Source organism: Rissa tridactyla, chromosome 3 (genome assembly GCF_028500815.1).
Source record: "Rissa tridactyla isolate bRisTri1 chromosome 3, bRisTri1.patW.cur.20221130, whole genome shotgun sequence".
In the NCBI taxonomy this organism is placed as follows: domain Eukaryota; kingdom Metazoa; phylum Chordata; class Aves; order Charadriiformes; family Laridae; genus Rissa; species Rissa tridactyla.
Window position 1 is genome coordinate 85,847,898 of NC_071468.1, and position 21,795 is coordinate 85,869,692.

Below are 21,795 nucleotides of genomic sequence, written 5' to 3' on the forward strand. Positions count from 1 at the left end.
TACATATATAAGGAAAAGACATATTCAGCACTCGAGGCGCGCTGCCCCGCGTTCACACGGAGTCAAAGCGCGGCGGGGGCGGCCGCCTCGGCCCCGCCGGGTCCCTCTGGCCCCGCCGGCCTCCGGCGGAGCGGAGCACCCTCAGGCCACGGCGAGCGGGTCGCGCCCCGGATGGCCCCAGAGCCCGGGGAGGGGGCCTATCTCTACCCCTCCAGCCCCGGCTAAAAACGACGGCGACTGACCCCCTGCCTCAGTTACTGCCAGCCCTTCCCCAGCGCCTCCCGGCTGCCAGCAGGAAGAGGAAGCGGGGCCGCGGCGGCGGCTGCTCCCCCTGGCGGAGGCGGGCGGCGGGGCGGGGCGGGGGCGGGGTGGCCGCCGCCAGGCCGTGGCCCCGCCGCTGCCGCCTGAGCAGCAGCCGCTGCCGGGCGCGTTTCCCCTTCCCGCCCCCTCCCTCGGCGCGCCCTCCCCCGCCTCCCTGGCCGGGGCAGCAGGAAGCGGCTCTGATGTCAGCGGCGGCGGCCGCGGCGCGGCTCTGAGCGGCTCCCCCACCCCCGCCGCGGCCCCCTCGCCCCGCTGTTGCTGCCGCCCGGGGCCGGCGGACCTTCGTCCCCGGGGCCGCCCCCTTGTCTCCACCGGGGACGCGCGGCCCAGGCGGCTGCCGGGCTCCGCAGAGGCCGCGGCCTAGGGCAGCCGGCGCGGGGCGTGCGGGAAGGTGCGGGATGCGGAGCGGCGCCGCCGCCGGCGGGGCCTCCGCCCGCCGCCACTGAGGCCCGCGGCCGCCGCGGATGCGGCCTCGCCCCGCGCGGCGGCCCAGGCGGCGCCTCGGCCAGGCCCGCCCCGACCTGCGCCCGCGCGGAGGGCAGGAGCCGCCGCCGCCGCCGCCCCCCGCGTAGCCCCAGCCGCGGCCCAGGCCCTCGGGCTGCCCGGCGCCCAGCCCTCCGCCCCCGGCCTCTCCTCCCCCAGGTGAAAGAGGAGGGATGTCCGCTGCCGCCTCCGCTGAAATGATTGAAACCCCCCCGGTCCTCAACTTCGAAGAAATCGACTACAAAGAGATCGAGGTGGAAGAGGTGAGCGAGGGCCCCGCCGCCGGGCCGCCTCCCCACACGCTTTACCCCCGTGCGCGGCCTGCGGGCGGGCCGGAGGGGCCAGCTGGGCCCCCGGCGCGGCGCCGGCCCTGGGGTTGCCCGCCCCGGGGTTGCCCCCCCCGGCGCCGTCCCCCGGCTGGCGAGAGGGGCTGCGGAGGTTTCCTGGGTGCGGGGCTGTAGAGGTTTCCTGGGTGCGGGGGGCTGTCGGTTGTCGGGACCACCCCCCCCACACATACACACACACCCCCAGTGTCCCAGCCCCGGGGGTTCCCTTCTCCTCTGGATGCTGCAGCGGTTGGCAGCAGAGAACAAAGGCGGTATGGCTGGAAGCCGAGGTACCAGCTTGGTTCCGCCGACCCGGGTGCTGGGTGCTGTGCTGTGGGGCTTTATTGAAGCAGGGTACATTTGTTCAGGACTTTTGAAGTTTCACCGTCTATTTTGCCACCCACTTTTGTATGGGTGGCAAACAGTTGTCAAACACTGTCGCAAGAGGGAACTGTTAATTCTGATGTTTCTTTGGGATCTCTATTTCTGTATGCCCCTGCTTTCTCCTTCTGCCACCTAACTGAACCATTGTGTATGTAATCATCGTACCAGTGTTAATTATTATTTGCTAAATTTACAGCTCTGTTAGCTCTAAGGACGTACAGATCTTTTTGTGTTATTTTTTCTTAACATAGGCTAGTGATGTTGCACTCGTGGATCATTGTCACTCATGGTCACATTTCATTTGTGACCTGTGCGTGTTACCCAGGAAATTACACTCAGTTATCATATAACGTAGTTGGAAGCAAGTATTTCTTCTTCTGTAGAAAACTTCGTAGTAAAATTATTGCCTTATATTCTTTGAGTCTGGAATGGGATGGACAAAGTACAGAATTTTGTACGTACTTGTCTGTCTGGATTTCCTGTGAAAGTAGAATGGGTGTGATCTAGGATAGCTTACATGCTTTACTAAAGGGCTCAGTAGTATGTGTATACCACAGTGTTTTAGCTGTCAGAATCACACAACAACATTGCTGCTGTCGGATTTCTTTTTTCTTCCTCCACTGCTAGCGTCTCTACAGGAATGAACTTGTTTCATGCAGATCCATACTGAATTCAGTGAGGCCAGCTTGTAGAGTCTGGACCTAACAGACACCCAAGACTCCTGAAAAAGTCTTTGTGCTTTTATTTGCAGATTACTATCTTTCTCTTTCAGTAATGATTACCTCCTTTTTCTTAAAAAGTTTATGTGAAAGTGAATTTAGTTTTGTGTAGTAGCTTTCATAGATATGACAACCAGCATCTCACGTTTTTAAATTGGTTTGCTAGGTACTGGTTTGTTCATAATTATTGTGCTGGGCTTGTGTGATCTGGGAGAGGTCACAGAACATAAAATCTGCAATATTATCATAGAGCACTTAGGCACTTTCTGCTCTATTTGGCTGGTGGTGCGGTAACGTTAACTTTCACTGTAGCAGACACTGGATATTCTCAGAAGATAGCATCTTCCAAAAGATTGCCTTTTTCCCTTTCTATGAATATGGCAATCATGAAGACTTTTGACGCTGTAAGTCTAATCATTCCTCTTCCCTTTATGCATTTAACTGTTCTGAAGTAAGAAAACTTTATGATGTTTGGGAACTGAAAGTATTTTTGCATTGGATAATCTTAGAATCATAGAATCTTCATGGTTGGAAAGGACCTTTTGAGATCAACGAGTCCAACCAAATGGTTGGTATGCTGACATCTTTGCAACACTTATTAATGGACAGGGATCAAACCACGTGCTTTGGGAGAAATGGCTTTTTTCACCCAGAGAAGAAAATAAAATTGATAGGAATTTATCTATCATAAAAAGGTATCCTGTGATGGCTCACAGAAGTGAGTAGCACATCTATTATGTTACACACGGCACTTAGAATGAATAAAATGCTATACAAAATCTTTAATCCTTATGACACCCTTGGGAAGGCTGTTAGCAAGGATTATATTGCTATTTTACTTGTAGGAAGTGTGGAGCTGCATAGTGTGTAATTGGTCTAACTAGAATTTGTCATTCTAAGGTTTAGTGTTTGGAGCTTGTCTGCATCCTACATACCTCCCTAGCACATGCTGAGACAGGACTATGTGCACAAAAATATGTGTAAAGACAATGCCTAAGCAGTAATTTGTGCTTTATTTAGTGTGGTTGTTGCATTAGCCTCAATGTAGTATCTGTGTTGGAGATGACAAAACTCATGTGATATAAACAAGGGAGCTCTGATAAAGTGTTCTCTTCATGAGAAAATCTGATGACAGCTGGTGTAGCGTTTAGAGTTACGGTCAGTGTACCTGTCCTACCAGAAGTTCTTTTAGGCAATGGGGATACCATAATGCTGAGCACAGTCTAAACATCGTTGCACAAAGGAAGAAATAAGAGCTACTTTACAATAAGACAGGTGAATTAGAGACCATACTTAGACCTTGCTTTTCTCAGCTGTGTGTGGTGACCTCATGATGCAGTTTCAGTGCAAATAGTCAACTTTGCAGTCATAACAAAATGCACATCATTACTGAGGATTTTCTGTGCTCTCACTTCAGGCTGGCAAGTTTTCAAGGATTCTTAAATGGCTGTAAGGGCCCAAAATGGTCAGATTTTAATATGCTTGGCAAACTTCAGATGTTTCAAAATGGAGTGTCAACAGGTCTACACTGGAAACTCAAATGAATGCTTGTATAATCATAGCTTTGCTGTTGTATTATCAAGGCTTGTCTTGTCAGCAGATAGCAGTCCCACTCTGCCACTGGTTTATTAATAGATATTGAAGTTCTGGAATACTTGCAGGCCACGAGTCCTTGCTAATAAATGTGAGGTCTATAAGTGCACTTTCATTTAGATTTGGCTGAACTCTGCTGGATAATATCAAGAATATACCATATTTTATTTTAGCTACTGTGTGCATGACTATAATCTAACAGTACTGTAGTGTTACTGCCCACCAGTCAAACATGTCTCCAACTTCAAGCTACCTTTTCATTATTTGAAGTGCTTAGATTGAAGTAAAATATAGAGATGACTATTATAAATGAGTTGGAGTCAAATCAAAATTGATGTGATACAGTGGGAGCATCTTCAAAACTAGAAGGGAAAAACCAACATAAAACTTGGGTTCAACAGAAACGTTCCCTACTTTACCATGCAAATTTTTGAGTGTGAGAATGTGTTTTCTTAAGTTTTACTATCTAATACCTTTAAGGTATTAGATAGACAAATCATTAGAATCTGAATAATTAAAACTACAGAATTTATCTGAAAACTTAATATTATTAACTGAAATCATGTTAACAATAAAAGCCTGACAGCCCTATTTTAAAATCTCATATTTAGATCTAGCCTACGTACTGCTGTCTCTTCTTCCCAGAGGAGCTTTCCCATCTAAGCAATGAACAGACTTTGGGTTTGAACTGTTCTGGCAACCTGCTCCCTGACAGTCTTTCCTGAAAATCCCACAGCCCTTCTTCCATCATGTAACTTGATAACAGTCCCATACATGACCAAAATGCAGACCTCTTCATCACACGATGTGTGTATGCCTTGGATCACACAGCCAGAAGATGCATGTCTGGTCATGTATTCTGTGGCCCAGTCGCTGTCTGACGTAGCCAAGTTGAAAACCATTGCCATATTTGTGTAGTTGCGAGTTACTTTTGAACAGTCTGAAAGCATAAATTATTTGAAAATTGTTGCTAAACGCTCCGCTGATGTGCTGTAGTATATGCTGAAGTTTATTTTCAACAGTCTATTTGGGCAACAGTAGTAAATTTTGAGGGGATTTAAGGTAATGTTTTCTTTAGGATGAACAGGTAAGCTTTCTAAATATTTATTTTTAGAAAACCTGCTTAAGGTGCCAGCAACTAAGGAGCTACAATTTATGGCATGTTCACCTACCTTAGACATTTTTGAAACATTTGAGTAATTTCACTAACTGCCTGAGAAGTGTGCTGAGAACTGCATGCGTTCCATGTGATTACGGAGCAGAGCAGTTTAGAGACAAGAGAATGAGGAATACAGTGTGACAATTGGGTTTTGTTCCCCTTTATAGTAGTTAACTTTTTAAAAAGTTAATGAGATGCGGTAACCGATTATCTTCATTACACTAAAACGTAAAGTAGATTTGTGTGACCTACAGCTGAACATAGAATTGTTACAACCTCCGTGTATAAAACTTTTGGTTTTATGTCCTGGGGGATTGTGTCCGGTTGTAGAGTACCCATTCTAAAAATCTGCAAAATTGGAAGGTGTTTGGAAAAGAACCACAGGTGTGACTTGAGATCTGAAAAATATTCTTGGATATCTGATGTAAGTACAAAAGGCTTGGTTCTCAAAAGCTGAGGGTGATAGTTAGAAATCCGTTTGAAGTCAGTTGCATCTACAATTTCTCAGCCTTTTTCAAAAAGTAAGCCTTCAAGGTGCAAAGCAGGGCATCCAGAAGCAAAGGCAAAAAATTAGTACATGGTGAAAACATAAGCCATAATTCCTGTGATTTTACTTTAAGTGTATTTCTGATTTAATTGAAATCGCTATTTTAATTTTGTTTAGTTATACCAGTAGAAGATTCTCTTCATTCATCTCCATAAGAAAATAGCTGAAGTGTCAGCTGGAGTGTGAATTTATAGCGGAAGTTACATAACACCAATTTCATGTGGATCAAACTTAGCATGCAGTAAGTGTTAGAAAATGGCTAATAAGCTAGTTAAACTGTTAGTGTAAGACTTTACACTTACTTCTACGCATGCAGATTTACTCAGTGCATCGATTTGTCCTGTAAAATAAACTTGTATTTTACTCTCATAAAGAATGTGTGGGAAAGAAACCTCACATCTATTCCAGTGATGAAAGCAAGATGCGTATTTATGAGATAATAATAAAGTTCCATGCCTAATGCAGCAGCTAAGGTCACAGCTTAGTGACAGCGTAATTGCTGTCAGAAATTGGGGTGTGGGGATGGGGAGGAAGGCCTTTCCCTAAGAAAAGCAGACTTCATGTGTCCCTTATTTATCCCACCCAGTGGATTCTAGCAGTACTTTACTGACCGCAGAATGATTGTTTTTCAAAGACAGTAATGTTAAACTGTGCCAGCCCAGCAAGTCCAACTCATGTTGTAGTCCTTCACCCCGAGCGCCTCATTACCTAGCATTTTGTGACTAAAACTACAATCCCCTGTCTGGGCTGCTGTAGCAGAACAAATTGATTCACAGTAAAACATCAGAAAAGTGTTTTGTTTATGTTTTTAAATTACTGGTAGTTAAAATGAGTTCAATTCTTGAGACAGATCTGTAAAAGGCTATCAGTATGTAAAGAGCTGGAATGAAAGTATAACCTGATAAACTGTTATCTTTGCTTGAGATGCACGCATTTCTTAGAAGGACTGAGCTATCAAAATGCAGAGAGGGTTGGTTGTGTGTTTAGAGCAAAGGAAGAATTTCTGGAAACACCCATAATTTTAGGAACATACATGATGGTACTGCAATTCTCCATAAGCATGTGCTGAAGAAGTTGTAAAGTTAATGATTTCTTAAAACAGAGCTAAATTCAGATAGTCGAGTCACTAAATAATAGCTGTACAGTGTTGTGCAGCTCCATCAGATGATGCCCTAAATATGGACCAACTGTATTAGTTTGTGTCAAGCTGAAGTTATGTATATTTATTAAGAATATAAATTGATTTTTTAATAACCAGTTTTTTTCATTGAGAATTTTTTTTTCTTATGGTGTTTTGTATAACTTTAGATTTAGTTTCCAAGTTTCAACTTTAAATTAAACTCAGTTACTTAGTTTACTTAAAATTAGTGGGATTGCTTATGGGGGTTTTTTGGGGGGAGGCTGGGGGTTGGGTTTTTTTCGTTGCTGTATGAATCCCAGAAAGGGAAAGCAACATCGAGAATTGGGTTGAGCACTAATACAAATAAACTTAACCAGTCAAAGAACGTAGCTGTAAGAATTGGCAGATCTGAACTCCTTAAAACTGCTGCCAGGGTATTGGCCACAGCCATTTGTGGCATGGGGCCGATTTGCTTCAACCTGCTTAATAAAGCATAGCACACACAGAGGAACCAACGTTTGAATTTGAGACTGGTTAAATGAATGGTAGCAAGTGTAGACATCTATTTTTTTAGGGGCTTTAAACTGTTGTTCCTGGTTTCTTTTATCACTTCTTTTTTTTTTTTTTTAATCTATGTGCTTTCCATATGTTGTATGGGCAGATGTGTGAAAAACTGAAAACATTAGTGTGCTTTATTGGTAGTGCTGGAACTCTGGTAGATAGAAAGAACAGAAGCAAATAAATTTTAAAATGTGTTTCTGTTTCTACAAAGCATTGTAGAACTTTCCCTCCCACACTCCGTCTTGCATCGTGTCTGAAGCTTGAGAGATCCGAAAGTTCAGTTTGCATGAACCTTTCATTTGCAAATATACCGGTAACCAAAGGGACATCGATATTAAAGATAATTTGGAGACTGCTGTCTGTTTGGAAGCACGGGTTTTGTTGGGTTTGTGTTGGTTTTTTTTAACTGCTTGTCTTGCTTCCCAAAATTGTAAACAAACGTGTCATGTAGATACTGCAAATTATGAAGGCAAATCTCCAAGGAATACTACATCTGCTAACCCGGGAGCTATTGGATTTTATTGCTTTCTTGTATACCCAGCAAAATTTTTTAAGACGGAAAAGCACTAGGTATCCAGCATGCAGAGCTAACTAACTTGGAAACTTCATGGATAGAGATGATAACTTTGTATCTTTATATTTTTGAGTGAATAGAAAACCTGTGCAGTTAATGTGAAGTTGAAATTAATTCTTCCAAAGTTTTGACATTCGATAAGGGAATAGGGTGCCTCTGAATAAATAGAGATGCATTTTTCTTGTTTTACTCTGTGTGTGTGGGGGGAAATTATTGGTCACATCCCTTAGGACAAAATACATCCTTAAGGGCTTAACATATCTGCAGTCTCTATTTCCTGCATGATTTCTAGTCTACATACATACCAGTCAGTATAGTCTACATACTTACAAGTCAGCATCATGTATCTCTGTTTATGTACAGCATTCGATACTATTTGTACACAGAGGCAGAGGTAATGTTTGTTCCCAGGGCTCTTGTATGGTTCATATTCTTTAAATAAGACTCTAAATACATTATCTGGAAAACATGCAAATGGCACTGTCTTTAGCCATGTCACTTTGTTGCACAGTAAAACATAACTTTTTACTGGTTTGAATTTTTTAGGGAGAGGAATAAATTTGTATATACTTTTCAAACTTTAAAGCTCTTTAAGCATTTCTGCCAGTTTAAAATGTGTCTGTGTCACTGTAGTAACTGAGTGATACTTGACAAACTCTATTTGCTTCTGTGGAAAAGTAGAAGCCCTGGTGTTCTATTTCTAAATGTGTCATCTGCCCTATATTTTCCTTTTTTCTCCTAGAAGATATTTAGACGGACAGAATCTTTTACCAAAAGAATGTGTTTATTTTTAGATCATTTTCCAAACATACACAGTACCACAACTGCTGTTTATTGATTTGTCGTGTCAATAGTTCCATTACCTGTGCTTCATATAATTCAGAATATGCACTACTGCCCAAACATATGGTGTGGCACCAACAGCAGGGGACAAGAAGGAATGAGCGTGAAGAAACTAAAGTTCAGGCAGCGCCTCCCTCCTGTGCTATTAAGTTACTTAGTTCCAGTGCACGGTGTTGAAGGAAACTGCGTACTGTTTAAACCATTCTGGCAAATTCTAAGACTTACTCCTTTAAAGAATAAGTTCAGTGAAAACTTAAAGGAAGAAAATGAAATGTAAGTGGAATCCACCACAGGCTCCATTCTGTCGATTATAAAAGATGTTTTTACGATGAGTAAGATACTTTTTCCAGATTAAGTAGGAAAGACATACCGGGCTTTCACATATGGTAAACTTCAAGTTTTTGTCAGATCTGTCATTGCTTCTGACGGTTGCTCCTTTCATATGCTGTCCAAGAGGCTGAGCGGCTGTAACAGAGGATCAGCTCTTCTCTGTTTTCCCTGTATCCTAGGTAAATACTCAGCGCATTCGTGTCCTCTTCTCAAGTTCAACCCTCTGCCTAAGCAGGCACCAAGTCACTGATAAATTGTTATGAAACCTTGACTGCATAGTCATTTATTAAACTCTTTGCACCAGCCATAAAATTTATATATCTGATGGTCTCTCACAGCTTTCTATTATATAATTAAGATTTAGATTGCCTGGTAAATTCTTCCTGTTGGTGCCTGACACTGACTTTTTTATTTATTTCCCTCCCCCCCCCAGTCATCAGAAGGACTTTATAAAGTGCATCTGATTCTTGGAATTTATTTCACTTTTCAACTGGAGCCCAGGTATTGTGACATTCATGGCACAATGTAAAACATCACATTGAGTGGTATACTCATTTCTCTTAGTTTCTTCATTGAAAAGAAATGTTATTTAAAAGTACGGCAAAATTGAAAAATAATGGTTTGCCTAGTATGTGAGCTGGAAATGCATGTACCAATTCTTGGTATTAAACTTGCAAATAGTCATGGATTTATCTTCAGGGGAACAGTATGCAATTGTATTGTCTTATGGGCTGAATTTGACCATGTAGAATCAAATACAAGAGATACTCGGGCTTACTTTTTTGTTATACATTCAATTTTATTTTTATATACATATGAAAAGTAAATATATTTACTATATAAAAATATTTGTAGTGTCTATTACATAGTCATAATATTAAAATTATATCCGTAAAACATATAATATATTTGTAGATACAGACATATACAAGTCTTTTCAGCAAGGAAATATAGACTGGCCAGAAAAAATAAGCCTGCTCCATCACAAACTGTTGTAAATGATTCAGGCTAAGTGGAGAAAAAAAAAAAAAAAGTCAGATTGCTTCATTACATTTTATCAGATGTATCTGAGACCAATCTTCTAACTGAAGTATATGCACTGTTCTCAAATAGAATTTTTTTTCCGTGTCATTGGATTAAATGTAACAAAGTCATAGTCAATCACTGTGAAAGAGTGTAAGAAAAGGTACGTTGAGAAAAGGAGCCCTCTAAAAGGGGTCTCACTCAGTCTTGCACAATAAGGCCAATTGTATCCAGAAGGGACAAATCATTATATGCATGCTTCCTTTTCCCTATGTGGATGGAAGAGTTCTTCCCAGTTACCTGACCAGTTTGGGTTCCTCCATGTCATATGGGAGCAGCACACCTTGAATTGCTGCTGCCAGTGCAGTTTGTCCTGCCTGGTTGCTCTGTGTCATCCTTCTCTTGCTAACTGTCTGTACTTAGCACTTCTCAGGTGTGAGCAGGCTGCTGTCGGAGTCCATGTGCTCAGTGAATCAGGGCTTCTGTGAAATGCAGACTTTGACACATATACACAATTTTTCTTAAATTGTAGGTCTGGTCATGCACTGTGCAAGGTGGGTAGAGGGTTTGTAGCGGGCAACTCTTTTGTGCCAGCAGAAGAGGGTAGGGGGCCTGCCAACCCCAAGAAATTGGGGAATTTTATTCAAAATGTGGTCTGAGAGAGAAGAGGAAATGCCAAGGGAGACTATTTGGGACTTTCAAGTCTTCTGGTGACTCACTGTTTCCAGTTTGTTTATACGTACTATTTTCGTAGGCTGCTTGACTATCATTTATATGGCTTGGTGTTTCCCATCTTGGTTGTGCACCACAAGAAAATAGTTGGTGCGTTTTATAAGTCAAGGTCCGATGTAGCTGGGGGAGGAGGTTACAATTAACAGGTCCCTCTTTACACAGGGCAGAATGGGGCATGTTCTGTGGATCTACTCTGGATATCTTGTGGTGGACTCAGTCTATGAGCCGCTGTTGTAGAGGGGGAGAAGCTAGGAGATCCTGGAAGGCTAAGTGCATGCCGTAATGTAAAAGAGAAAAATACTTCTTTGTGTGTATTAAAGAAACCAGAAGAAGAAAATGCCGTTGATCACCATTCCTGGGCGGCCATCTCTCGTATCGATATGTAACCTTACAAAAATATTGAGTATACTTCCCCTTTTCTCATCTTTATTAAAACAAAATCTTGATTATTATTTTAATTTGTATTTTGCCCCTTTTCAAATAGGGCCCTTGATTACAGACTTTCTCGTATTCTGCATGAAAGTTTAGCAGGTCTTGAGCTATGCACCTGCAGCCTTATCTGCCCCATTCTCAGGGAAAATCAGCTTCGCTATTTATTTCTTCATAAGGAAAGCACTTAGCGAGACCCTAATCCAAGCATGGTTTTCATACATGATAGTCAGTTTGCTTTGACATGGAGCCTTGATAGGTGCTCATATGGTCCTGGTTACCAAGTTGCCTTCTCTGGATCAGCACTCTTAATTTATGTTCTGAATTATTACTATATTGGGAGGCATCTCAAAAAAAGAGGTGAAATTAGTAGATGTTATTTCTTCAAAGGATGAGCATTCAGGCAGCAGGCAGTTTGTTTTGTTTCAGCATTGGGAATGTGTGGTTATTCACTGATCTCCTACAGATCGCATTTTTCTTTCAAGAAATCATCCTGTTTAGGAGTGAGTTCACTAGTGAACCTATAAGCCTGTATTGTTTTTATAACGTGAGTGCAATATTATGTTTGAACATTTTGTGGGTCTTTTAATTACATTGCATTTCTCTATTTTAATTTTGAATATGCCTTCCTGCCCCCCTCCAAAATACTTTCCCTTTTTTATTGCATAAAGTCATAAATAAATATTGTCTTTCTAGTGAAGAGCTTTGTAATTTTGGGAAGTGTGGTTTTCCATTCAAAATAATATTCATTTGAGAAAATAAAATTAAATTCTGCCATATAAACTGCAATGATAATCACATTTGTAAATGCTTCTATTCCACTTTCTCCCTACTCCCCTTGCTTTCCCGTCTCTTTTTGTTCACCTCCCAAAAAACTGTTTATTTCATTAGAAGCATCTGATTTTTTCCTCAGGATACATACAATATTACTTGAAATCAAGGACTAAGAACACAAGCACAGAATGCTGTTAATACCAACAGTGAAGAAAAGCTGCTAGGGCCAAATACGGAATCCGAGACATCCCACCCAGCCCCTGGTCCATTTCTTCCCCCCTTCCCATCTGCACTGCCTTGCATTTTTTGGAGTTGGAGGAGCTCCTGTCCCTTAGCTTCTGTGCCTTTGTGCGCCTTCCCTTTCCTCCTCCTCTTCTCTCCACCTGTCTTTTGGGTGGATGTGTAACAACTTGCTTGTCTGTGCTTTCCTGTACCAGCTAGGGTCACTCTTTTGGTGACCCTCTAATTTCAACTCTATATTGCGTATGTGTGTTTTGTTGTTATTTGTATATGTTGCCATTTTTTCCTGAAGAACATAATGCAAAGAAGTTAATTTTCCATTCACCATACTTTATATCTCACCAGTAACTGAAAGTGACCTCACAGAAGAAGGATGCTTCTCTCTATCCTGCTTTCATTTTTGTGCTTGATTTCACAGAACTACTCCAAAATAATGGTGGTGTTAGAGCTTCTTCACAGCAAATGTTAAAGGATTCTTGAATAATGTAGTATGCAGAAGCTGCTACTACTGCTTCTGTGAAGTTACGGTGAAGAATTATGGCTCTTGTCTGGTTTTGTATATTTTTAGGCAATGTTCATTCCAAATAAACTAGAAAGCAGACTTCAACAAACATAAAGAAAACATAGGTTATACAGATACTGTGCTTTATTTAGAGGACTCAGGAGAATTTACTGTTCTCACACTATTGAGGCCCCTGTGAGAAAATGAAAGGATAACTTTGAGCACATTGAGCACCTCATCCAGACGTCAGCATAGTTCTGTGCAGTTGTTTGCATATGCATTTAAATTTCAGAAGTTTGAATTGAGTCCAGAGGAGGGCCACAAAGATGCTCAGAGGGCTGGAGCACCTCTCCTATGAGGACAGGCTGAGAGAGTTGGGGTTATTCAGCCTGGAGAAGAGAAGGCTCCGGGGAGACCTTGTAGCGGCCTTCCAGTACCTGAAGGGGGCCTACAGGAGAGATGGGGAGGGACTCTTTATCAGGGAATGTAGAGACAGGATAAGGGATAACGGTTTTAAACTGAAAGAGGGTAGATTTAGATTAGATATTAGGAAGGAGTTCTTTACAATGAGGGTGGTGAGACACTGGCACAGGTTGCCCAGAGAAGCTGTGGATGCCCCATCCCTGGAGGTGTTCAAGGCCAGGCTGGATGGGGCTTTGAGCAGCCTGGTCTAGTGGGAGGTGTCCCTGCCCATGGCAGGGGGGTTGGAACTACATGATCTTTATGGTCCCTTCTAACCTGAACCATTCTATGATTCTACAAATTTCTGTTATTTAGCAAGCATAAATGAATATGGCAGATAGATTCAAATCTATAAAAATAAATTTGCCATCATTCCCCTAATTTTCTTCTGAGCAAATCTTGTTTGAAATAATTAAGATCATATTTTGCTGAAATATTGTTACTGCATGTTAATAATAAGATGTTTTTTATGTGTGTTTTCCAATTCTTCTGTAAATGATCTCTGGAGGAAGCTTAGCTAAGCACCAGTTATGCTTTGATGGCATAATAATAAATTGCTGCTGCAAAACTTTGTTCTGTATGTTCAGTTTTCAAAGTTAAATTTCTTTTCTGTTTGTGAAGTCCTGCGCAGCAAATGAAACCATTTCAAGTTTTAACTCAAGTGTTTCATGTTATCTTCTTCTAGGTTGTTGGAAGAGGAGCCTTTGGTGTGGTCTGCAAGGCAAAATGGCGAGCTAAAGATGTAGCCATTAAACAAATAGAAAGTGAATCTGAAAGAAAAGCCTTCATTGTAGAGGTACAGTAAGTTTGCTGGAAAAGGTGGGATTTGGTAGAGCTTGTTTTCTTCAATTCATGGGTGTATTTAGTGTGCTAAAAGCTATGTCTGTATTACAAGGTCAATGCAGCCTGTGGTACCCAGTACAGGCCTGAACCCCTTGTCATGCAGAACAGGACACCTGGCAGAGCATACTGCTGCTCCTTTAGTTCACATGCCATAAAAACCGGAAGGCAAACGGGGAGAGAGGAGGTCACACAGGTTGGGAAAACACCAGTTCCTGGATTCTTTCCCAGTATGGAGTCAGGGTGCAGCTGAAATACCCACCAAAATCCTGGAGCTGATTTAACACTTCAAGGGCTACAGCGTAGGTTCTTAATACAAGCAGGTCCATACTTGAAATCATTTCCTTTTTTTTTTTTTTTCAGCAGTTCTAATAATTTCATTATTTTTTTCTTACATATAAGTTTATTTATTAGTACATATAACTCATTTAAGGGCAATCGCTCTTTTCTATTCAGCGTCTACTTCTTCAGAATGTTTAGTAGTTCAGATATACTGATAAACTTCCTGAGATACATAACATTTTCTAAATTCAAAAGTTAGCCATGTAATTTCAATGAGATACATCTGTGATGTGCTGTTTAGTATTCAATCAGTAAGAATCTAGGATGTTCAAGATAGACAAAATATGTGAAAAATAAATCTCTTAATTTTGGAACTAAAAATGTAACACACTGAAGGGTTAAAGGAAGTGCATTTGTAGTAGGCCTTTCTGTGTAAATATTTATATGTTGTTCATTACCATGGAAAGTTTTCAGTGTTATTAATCTAAGTCTAACTTAATACTGAGCAGATCTGATCAGTTTCTCACCATTTTTGTGTTCAGAAGAGATCTGAGAAGATGAACCCAGAAATACTTCAGTAATTGCTGGGATTCAGGAAACCCTACACAGTGCAAGCATCAGTTGTGATACTCCATTCTGGTTTTTTTTAGAATTCTGAAGTGTACAGAAAAAAATAGCATTTGCTCCCTAGATGATGAACAGCATAAGCTGCCCCAGAAGAGCACTGAAACTATAGAGGTCATAGTTGCATAGTGTTTGACTTGTGTGATTTTTCTACACCATAGAAAAAAATACTTTCTTTAATTTCTTTAAAATTTCTTTTAAATACAGTTCCAGTTAGACACAAACCTGATAACATAAATTAAAATGCAAACAGGGATATCAGTTTTGTAATTCCTAAAATCACCATCTAGGGTTATGCAGATATATAAAACTGTAATTGCTGTTGTGGTGTATGAATTATAGATGTGAAAATAAAGCACTAGCCTTTTTTTCCCCTGGTTTGAAATGAAGTTTGATTTGTATTACAGCTTCGACAACTATCTCGAGTAAACCATCCCAATATTGTCAAGTTATATGGAGCCTGTCTAAACCCAGTAAGTTACAGCTTTGTCGGTATGACAAAAGGTGACTAGCCTAATGTATGGACGCATCAATGCACAAAATGTGTATTTTATATTCAGAAATATATATTTCATAGATATTTTGTATGGTTTTGACATAATAAAGAAATACACAGATACGTATGTTGGTTGATATTTTCAGGGTTTTGTTTTTTTCTTTCCCCTGTTATGCGAAATAGATTCTTGCAAGAACACCCCAAATGCTGTTTCTAAACACCAATTGTAATTCAGTTTGTCAGAACGGCATCTGGGGTATTACATATGTAATGTCATTCACATCTGCAGTCCTATTAATTGCAAATCAGCAATATGAAAAAGAAAATACATTAGCAACACATGATTCGTAGCTTGTAAATCACTTCATATTGTCAAATATGCAATTTTCAGGATTTTCTTTCTGCCACAGCTGCAAATAGTCCCACAAATTCTTAAAGCAGAAAACCAAGGACTGTGACAGGACAGATGTATCCTTAGCTAATTCTAGTTTGGGCTATTCGTTAAAGTAATGCTGCATCCCTTTTTCCTTGTACTAGTGACATTCTTTTGGCATGGTATTTAAATTTTTTTGTAAGCCACTAAAAAAATGTAAAGGCAAATGACATGCAGTTTGATGACAGCATTTGCTTTTCAAGATAAGGACGGGGATGTCATTCTCTCCTTTCCTAACTTACAGTGGGAACTAAATGTAAAACTGATTTCTGTTTCATATACGTAAATATGTACCATTCAGACTGACTCTTTCCTCATAGATAAATTTTCCATTAGCTTAGGTATGGAGACTTTGCAGTTTCTCTCAAAGAACTTTCAGTTTACAAAAGCTGTTTTCCGCCCCTACATTTAAAACATCCCTATTTTTTGTCCCCTCCTCCCCCAAAGGTGTGTCTTGTTATGGAGTATGCTGAAGGAGGTTCTTTGTACAATGGTGAGTATCATTTCAACGTACTGTCTTCCTGGAGCTGAAGTGCTAGTGTTAGGGTAATCATGATCTAAAGTATAAATTTGTTTCAAACATAAGTCTCCATCCTTGGAGATACTCAAAAGCCACCTGGACACAGTCCTGGGCAACTGGCTGTAGGTGGCCTGCTTGACCCTGCTTGGTGGAGCTGCAGAGGTCCCTTCCAACCCCAACCATTCTGTGGTTCTTTGAAATTCTTAAAATAATTTTAAGGATAAAGGAGTGGGCTTTTACAAACCACTTTTCAGTCCACTGTTTTGTTTCTTGATACCAGTTTGTTATATTTTGTACAAGTTATTTAACGTTTTCCGGTGGAATATCTGAAAAGATTCTTCCTTAACTTGTAAATTCCCTTAGCGTTTGTATAACATAGACTTCACCAGGGATAGCTAAGAACAAACAACACCTTTCATGTTGAATTCTAACATCAAAAATTACGAAAAACATATTAAAAAATGGAAAATATTTTGACATTTCCATTATTTTAACAGTCTGCAGAAGGATATTTTCAATTGCAGTGATGAGGCATTGATAATTACTTGTATTTCATAGAGCTTTCTGACTGGTATGGTGTTAACTCCATTGTATCTGTTGTAATATGCAATAAAGTTCTTTTTAGTTTGTGCCTTTGTTTTGCAGTGCTGCACGGTGCTGAACCTCTGCCTCATTATACTGCTGCACATGCCATGAGTTGGTGTTTACAGTGTTCCCAAGGAGTGGCATATCTCCACAGTATGAAACCAAAGGCTCTAATCCACAGAGACCTGAAACCACCAAAGTAGGTTTATGGCTCATATTTCCTATTTTTTTACAATTGGAATTTAAGATCATTTATAATAATTTCATTGCATTAGAAAGAAGAACCTTTAATTGATACTAACTTTATTGGATGTACTATATTCTAAATGAAGGCTGTGCGTTTGAAACTTCAGTTACAGAATGATGGTGCATGGTACAGGAAATTACCTGTAATCAGTTACTTTTCTGTTAAACTGGAAAAACATCCTGCTCCTGTCCTGCATCATGGAAGAGGATTTTGATAGGGATAGGGCTTCTAATCAGAGGCATTTAAAATGGCTCAATTTTACAATGGGTTCTGGTGTTCAATAAGAGAATGTTAGGTGGGGGGGTTGTTTGGTTGCTTGGTTTTAATGTCATATTTAATCTGATACATTAGAGCTCGTTTCCCACATGGCCATCCTCCTCTATCCCCTCCTTCTGCCTGTTCCACTACCCCTCTCAGAATCTCCCGTGACTTTCTTCTGAAACAAAACTGAATAGTTTTCTGCCCAGCCAGTTTGTTGATCTGACTCAATTTTACAGCTTCAGATCTGGCTCCACAGATTAGGTGGAAACAGAGATTTGGGGATCAGCAGGATCACCCCCTTTTGGGGATTGCCTGCAGTTTTGAAGCCAAGCTTTTAAATCTTGAATTCCTTCTTGTATCCCCAGTTTTGATTTAGAGAGCTGTTAACATGTAACTTCGAGTGCTCTCATTTAAATAAATAGCTACATTGACTGACGTTAATGGGAGTCTTGATCATTCGTCTTTTGGCAAAGTTGTTAACAGCACTTGTTGTTTTTCGGCCTCTGGCATCTGAAAGGCTAATTTTGTCAATGTATGTTTAGTGCTCTACTATGGCTAAATATATTTATGTAAAATCTAATGTAGAAATATTAATAAATTACAATATATATTTTGATTATTTTAAAATATTTCGTATGTTCGGAATAGGCACAAGTGACCTTACTTATTTCTCAAACTATAAACCTAAAGCACTGAGAAGCAAAGCCTTAGATATTTAACTGTATTAGAGTGATAGTCGTTGGGATAAAAAAAAATCAGTGGTTTATTACTAGACTATTTCATCGTACTATTTTAATTTGGTTTTTTTTCTTTGACAGTTTGCTCTTGGTAGCTGGGGGGACAGTTCTGAAAATCTGTGATTTTGGTACAGCTTGTGATATTCAAACACACATGACCAACAATAAGGGAAGTGCTGCTTGGATGGCACCTGAAGTTTTTGAAGGTAACAATAATTTACAGTGTCAATATTATGTGTTCTTTCAAGGGATGCAACTGTGAATTAATTTGGTCTAGGAAAAAGAGCATAATGTAATCTTTATTTATTTCAATCGAGGTACTGAAGTTTGAGGTAACAGCTGAAAAGAGTCTTGTCAGAAGTCACACATTTATTTAAAAGTCTGTATGATTGCATATTGTCAAATAATTATGCAAAGTTTCGAAGAGCAGCACTGAACTGATTCTATCACGTTAGTATTAGTTAATTACATGAAGATGCGGCACCTTTATTTGTGTCATTGCTGAGATTTACATAAGAAGTACCTTTAGACAGCTGCTGTTTCTTATTTTATAAGCAGGTAAAACATAGCCAGAGGGCTATTTCCCCAGGATTGTGCTGTTCCCAAGATTCTTAAGTCATTTCAAATTCTTCTGACACTTAAATACACTGTCATTACTTTCACTCCCTATTCTGATCAGCTTTTATCTTTAGAATTCCTCTGTTAGTGTCTCTAAATTGAACATAATTGCCTTCATTTTCAATCCCCCACTTTCTTGTAACTCCATCTTCTTTTTGTGTAATCTAGAGATTTGATGTACTTCCTCTTTCCTACCTGCCGAGAAATTTGTTATTAACAGTTAATTTAGTTAAGTAGGAAAACAAGCTATTTCTTGGAGTGTAGCTGGGAAAGACAGATTACACTTAATAATTAGATAGACACTAGATAATTATCTAATTATCAAGTTGCTGCATATTTGATTTGATATCTTTGATGCCAATTTGATAACTTTGATATAATTTGATAGCTTGAATTGATACCAAGTTATCAATTGCTGCATGATTATCAGAAATAATCCGGTCAATATTAGATTGCAAATTAAGCACCTTTTAGCTAGTCAATACCCTAAATTATTATTGCGATTAGCAGAGTGGTCTGGGGAAGTCATCTTCCTGCTTTAGGAAGCGAGCGTCCTGGTTTTGACATATTTGGCAAGTGCCTGTGTGCAGCGGTGGTTTCCCAGACTGTGGATCCAAGTGGCCTCTTTTACTGTCCTTATTCCAGAGAGAAGTAGCAAATGATATATGTCCATATACATTTTTAGGAGGTGTTTCCTCCCAGATACCACCTTTGGAGCTTTTTTTTTTTTTTTTTTTTTTTTTTTTTTTTGAAAGGACCTTTTTTTCCCACACGTTGCTCAGAGGACCCAGCCAAGGTTGATCTGTTTCATTCTGGTGCCTAAAAATTTTCCATTCTGTCACTTTATATTGAGGCACCTGCTCTATTTCTTCAACTCTAGCTAGGAATGCTGCTTTCCTTAACATTTGCTTACTATTAAATTAAATTGTATAAATAAGAGATTTTTTTTCTTCTAGAAATAATCAGTTGGACAATCTGTGTTAAAGCTAGATTTTTTTTTGAGTGAAAAATCTTAACTGAAAACAGATTTTGAAATAAGTATATTATAGTAGGAATTTACAGTGCATATCCTAATTCCTCTGGTGTATGAATTCAGCAAGGCAGAACAAAGAAATCTTGTACTGCAGATGTATTGTTGGGCAGCAGCAAAAGCCTTCACTTTACACTGGTTTGATGTACTTTTATCTGAAAGCATTTACTTATAATGACACTAGTTTTTGTACAGGTATCAAGGAAAGAAAGGAATCTGGTAGCTTCTATGATGCAGCATATCAAATTACTTCTGAAACAGTCATTAAACTACTAAAATTATCGTGTCAAATGTCAAAATTGTTAAAAATTTGTTTGCTTATGCTACTGCATCAGAATTCAACAATGGAATAAATGCAAATATTTTTTTAGTCCTGTTATAGTACTAACATTTTTAGATGAGAAGAATAAAGGCACAAGAAGTATCTGTTGTAGATGGCAGAGTGCTTATTGAAGTAATTGTCCTAAATTGAGATTTCCCCCTCATTTTAAATATTAGGGTACCTAAAGGCTTGTACAGATCAAACAGTCTAACTGAAAACAATATTATTTAGATCAGGATAAAGTGAAAGAGAGCTTCTGCTCTAATCTCGGAACTCCCTTTAGAAGAAACTATTTTAAAATTGCTTTGGGCTAATTGGATAAATTGGGGAATGATTGTGTCTGTCTGTTAAACTACCTTGGTCTGTTACACAATGAAATGATAGAGAATACTCTCTCACTTCTTTTGGACTCTTAAGTTTTCAGAATTAGTCCAAGATTTCTCAGCCACAAAACAGAATTTCCTTGCTCAAACAGGAGAATAACACTATTTCCCTGTCATAGGCTGTGTTTCACGGAAGTGCTATGGCTCCATAGGTGAGAGGGACTGTTTTGCTTCCCTTTGCAATCTGCCTTTTTTAAGAGATACGTTTTTTCCCCAGCACTTTTGAAAAAAAAGCTGACTGGTAAAGCTGACTTTGCTATTCCCCTTCAGGAACTTTTGAACTCATTAGCCGTGTTCAGCTACTTTGATACAGGTGTAAAGAATCATAAAATCATTTAAGTTGGAAAAGACCTTCAAGATCATCAAGTCCAACTGTTAACCTGGCACTGCCAAGTCCACCACTAAACCATGTCCCTAGGTGCCACATCCACATCTTCTAAATACCTCCAGGGATGGTGACTCAACCACTTCGAGTTTTGGAGATGCCAAGTTCTGAGAGTTTTGTAAAATCGGTAGCTGGGAAAAGTCCAAATTAGTGCCTTCACTTAGGACTTGTGGTTTGTGCCTCTCTCTCTTTCTGCCTTGCAAACCAGCTGGTCTGCAAGAACTGGCCTGAGAACACGCTGCTGTCCTCGCAGAGTCTGTCAGAGGTATGGGGGCAGAGGGAGACGGCTCATAGGTAGAGTGGAGCCTGTTGCAACTGGAATCTATATGATGGGTATGCACGTGTAACTAGGCTTCTTTAATTCCACTATTTATGAAATGATTTGTCTCAATTATGCTTTCTGATTACGTATTAACAAAAAAATCTCTTGGCCACTCAATGACAGTTTTGATCCTTGTTAGAAGACAGATGAACCAATCTCTATGATTTGTATTCACACGTTTATTATCACGTCATTAGCCATTCACACTTCTTTTGAGTATTTGCATGAGTTGTGGTTACAGAGCATACATTCTTTCTTTGCAGTCTCTGAACATTTTTATTCATTATTCTGTACCACCTGCGTGTCTTCTGCACCTTTAAAAGGTGAAATAGAAATATTGAACGTATGGTCAAAGAACTTTAAGTAACGACATGACAAAAAGAGTAAGAATAATAAACAGGGAGGAAATCAGATGGTGAGGAATTGAGGAATCTGCTGATTTGTTCATATGGTAGCTTTCTAGATCTGCTAAAGACCTGTAATTAATAAAGAGCAATGGATATGACAGAGATGTTATCAGCTGGCATATTGTGACTAACATGGAAGAAGTGAGTTGAAGAATATTTAGAGGAAGCAAGCATAGTCAGT

General features: G+C 40.0%; 1 protein-coding gene across 7 annotated transcripts in view; it reads left to right on the forward strand.

Annotated features, from left to right (window-relative positions):
* The first annotated feature begins 874 nt into the window (after window positions 1-874).
* Window positions 875-21,795, forward strand: part of MAP3K7 (mitogen-activated protein kinase kinase kinase 7) — a 50,197-nt gene continuing 29,276 nt past the window's right edge. For 2 of the 7 annotated variants that reach the window (XM_054194363.1, XM_054194364.1), the window contains exons 1-6: window positions 876-1,067; window positions 13,808-13,918; window positions 15,276-15,341; window positions 16,245-16,290; window positions 16,963-17,101; window positions 18,229-18,353. In XM_054194363.1, coding sequence (XP_054050338.1) covers window positions 978-1,067; window positions 13,808-13,918; window positions 15,276-15,341; window positions 16,245-16,290; window positions 16,963-17,101; window positions 18,229-18,353 — 577 coding nt within the window. In that variant the 5' untranslated portion in view covers window positions 876-977. Of the gene's footprint in view, window positions 1,068-13,807; window positions 13,919-15,275; window positions 15,342-16,244; window positions 16,291-16,942; window positions 17,102-18,228; window positions 18,354-21,795 lie in introns of those variants that run through there. The other 5 variants (XM_054194361.1, XM_054194362.1, XM_054194366.1 and 2 more) reach the window with 4 other exon arrangements.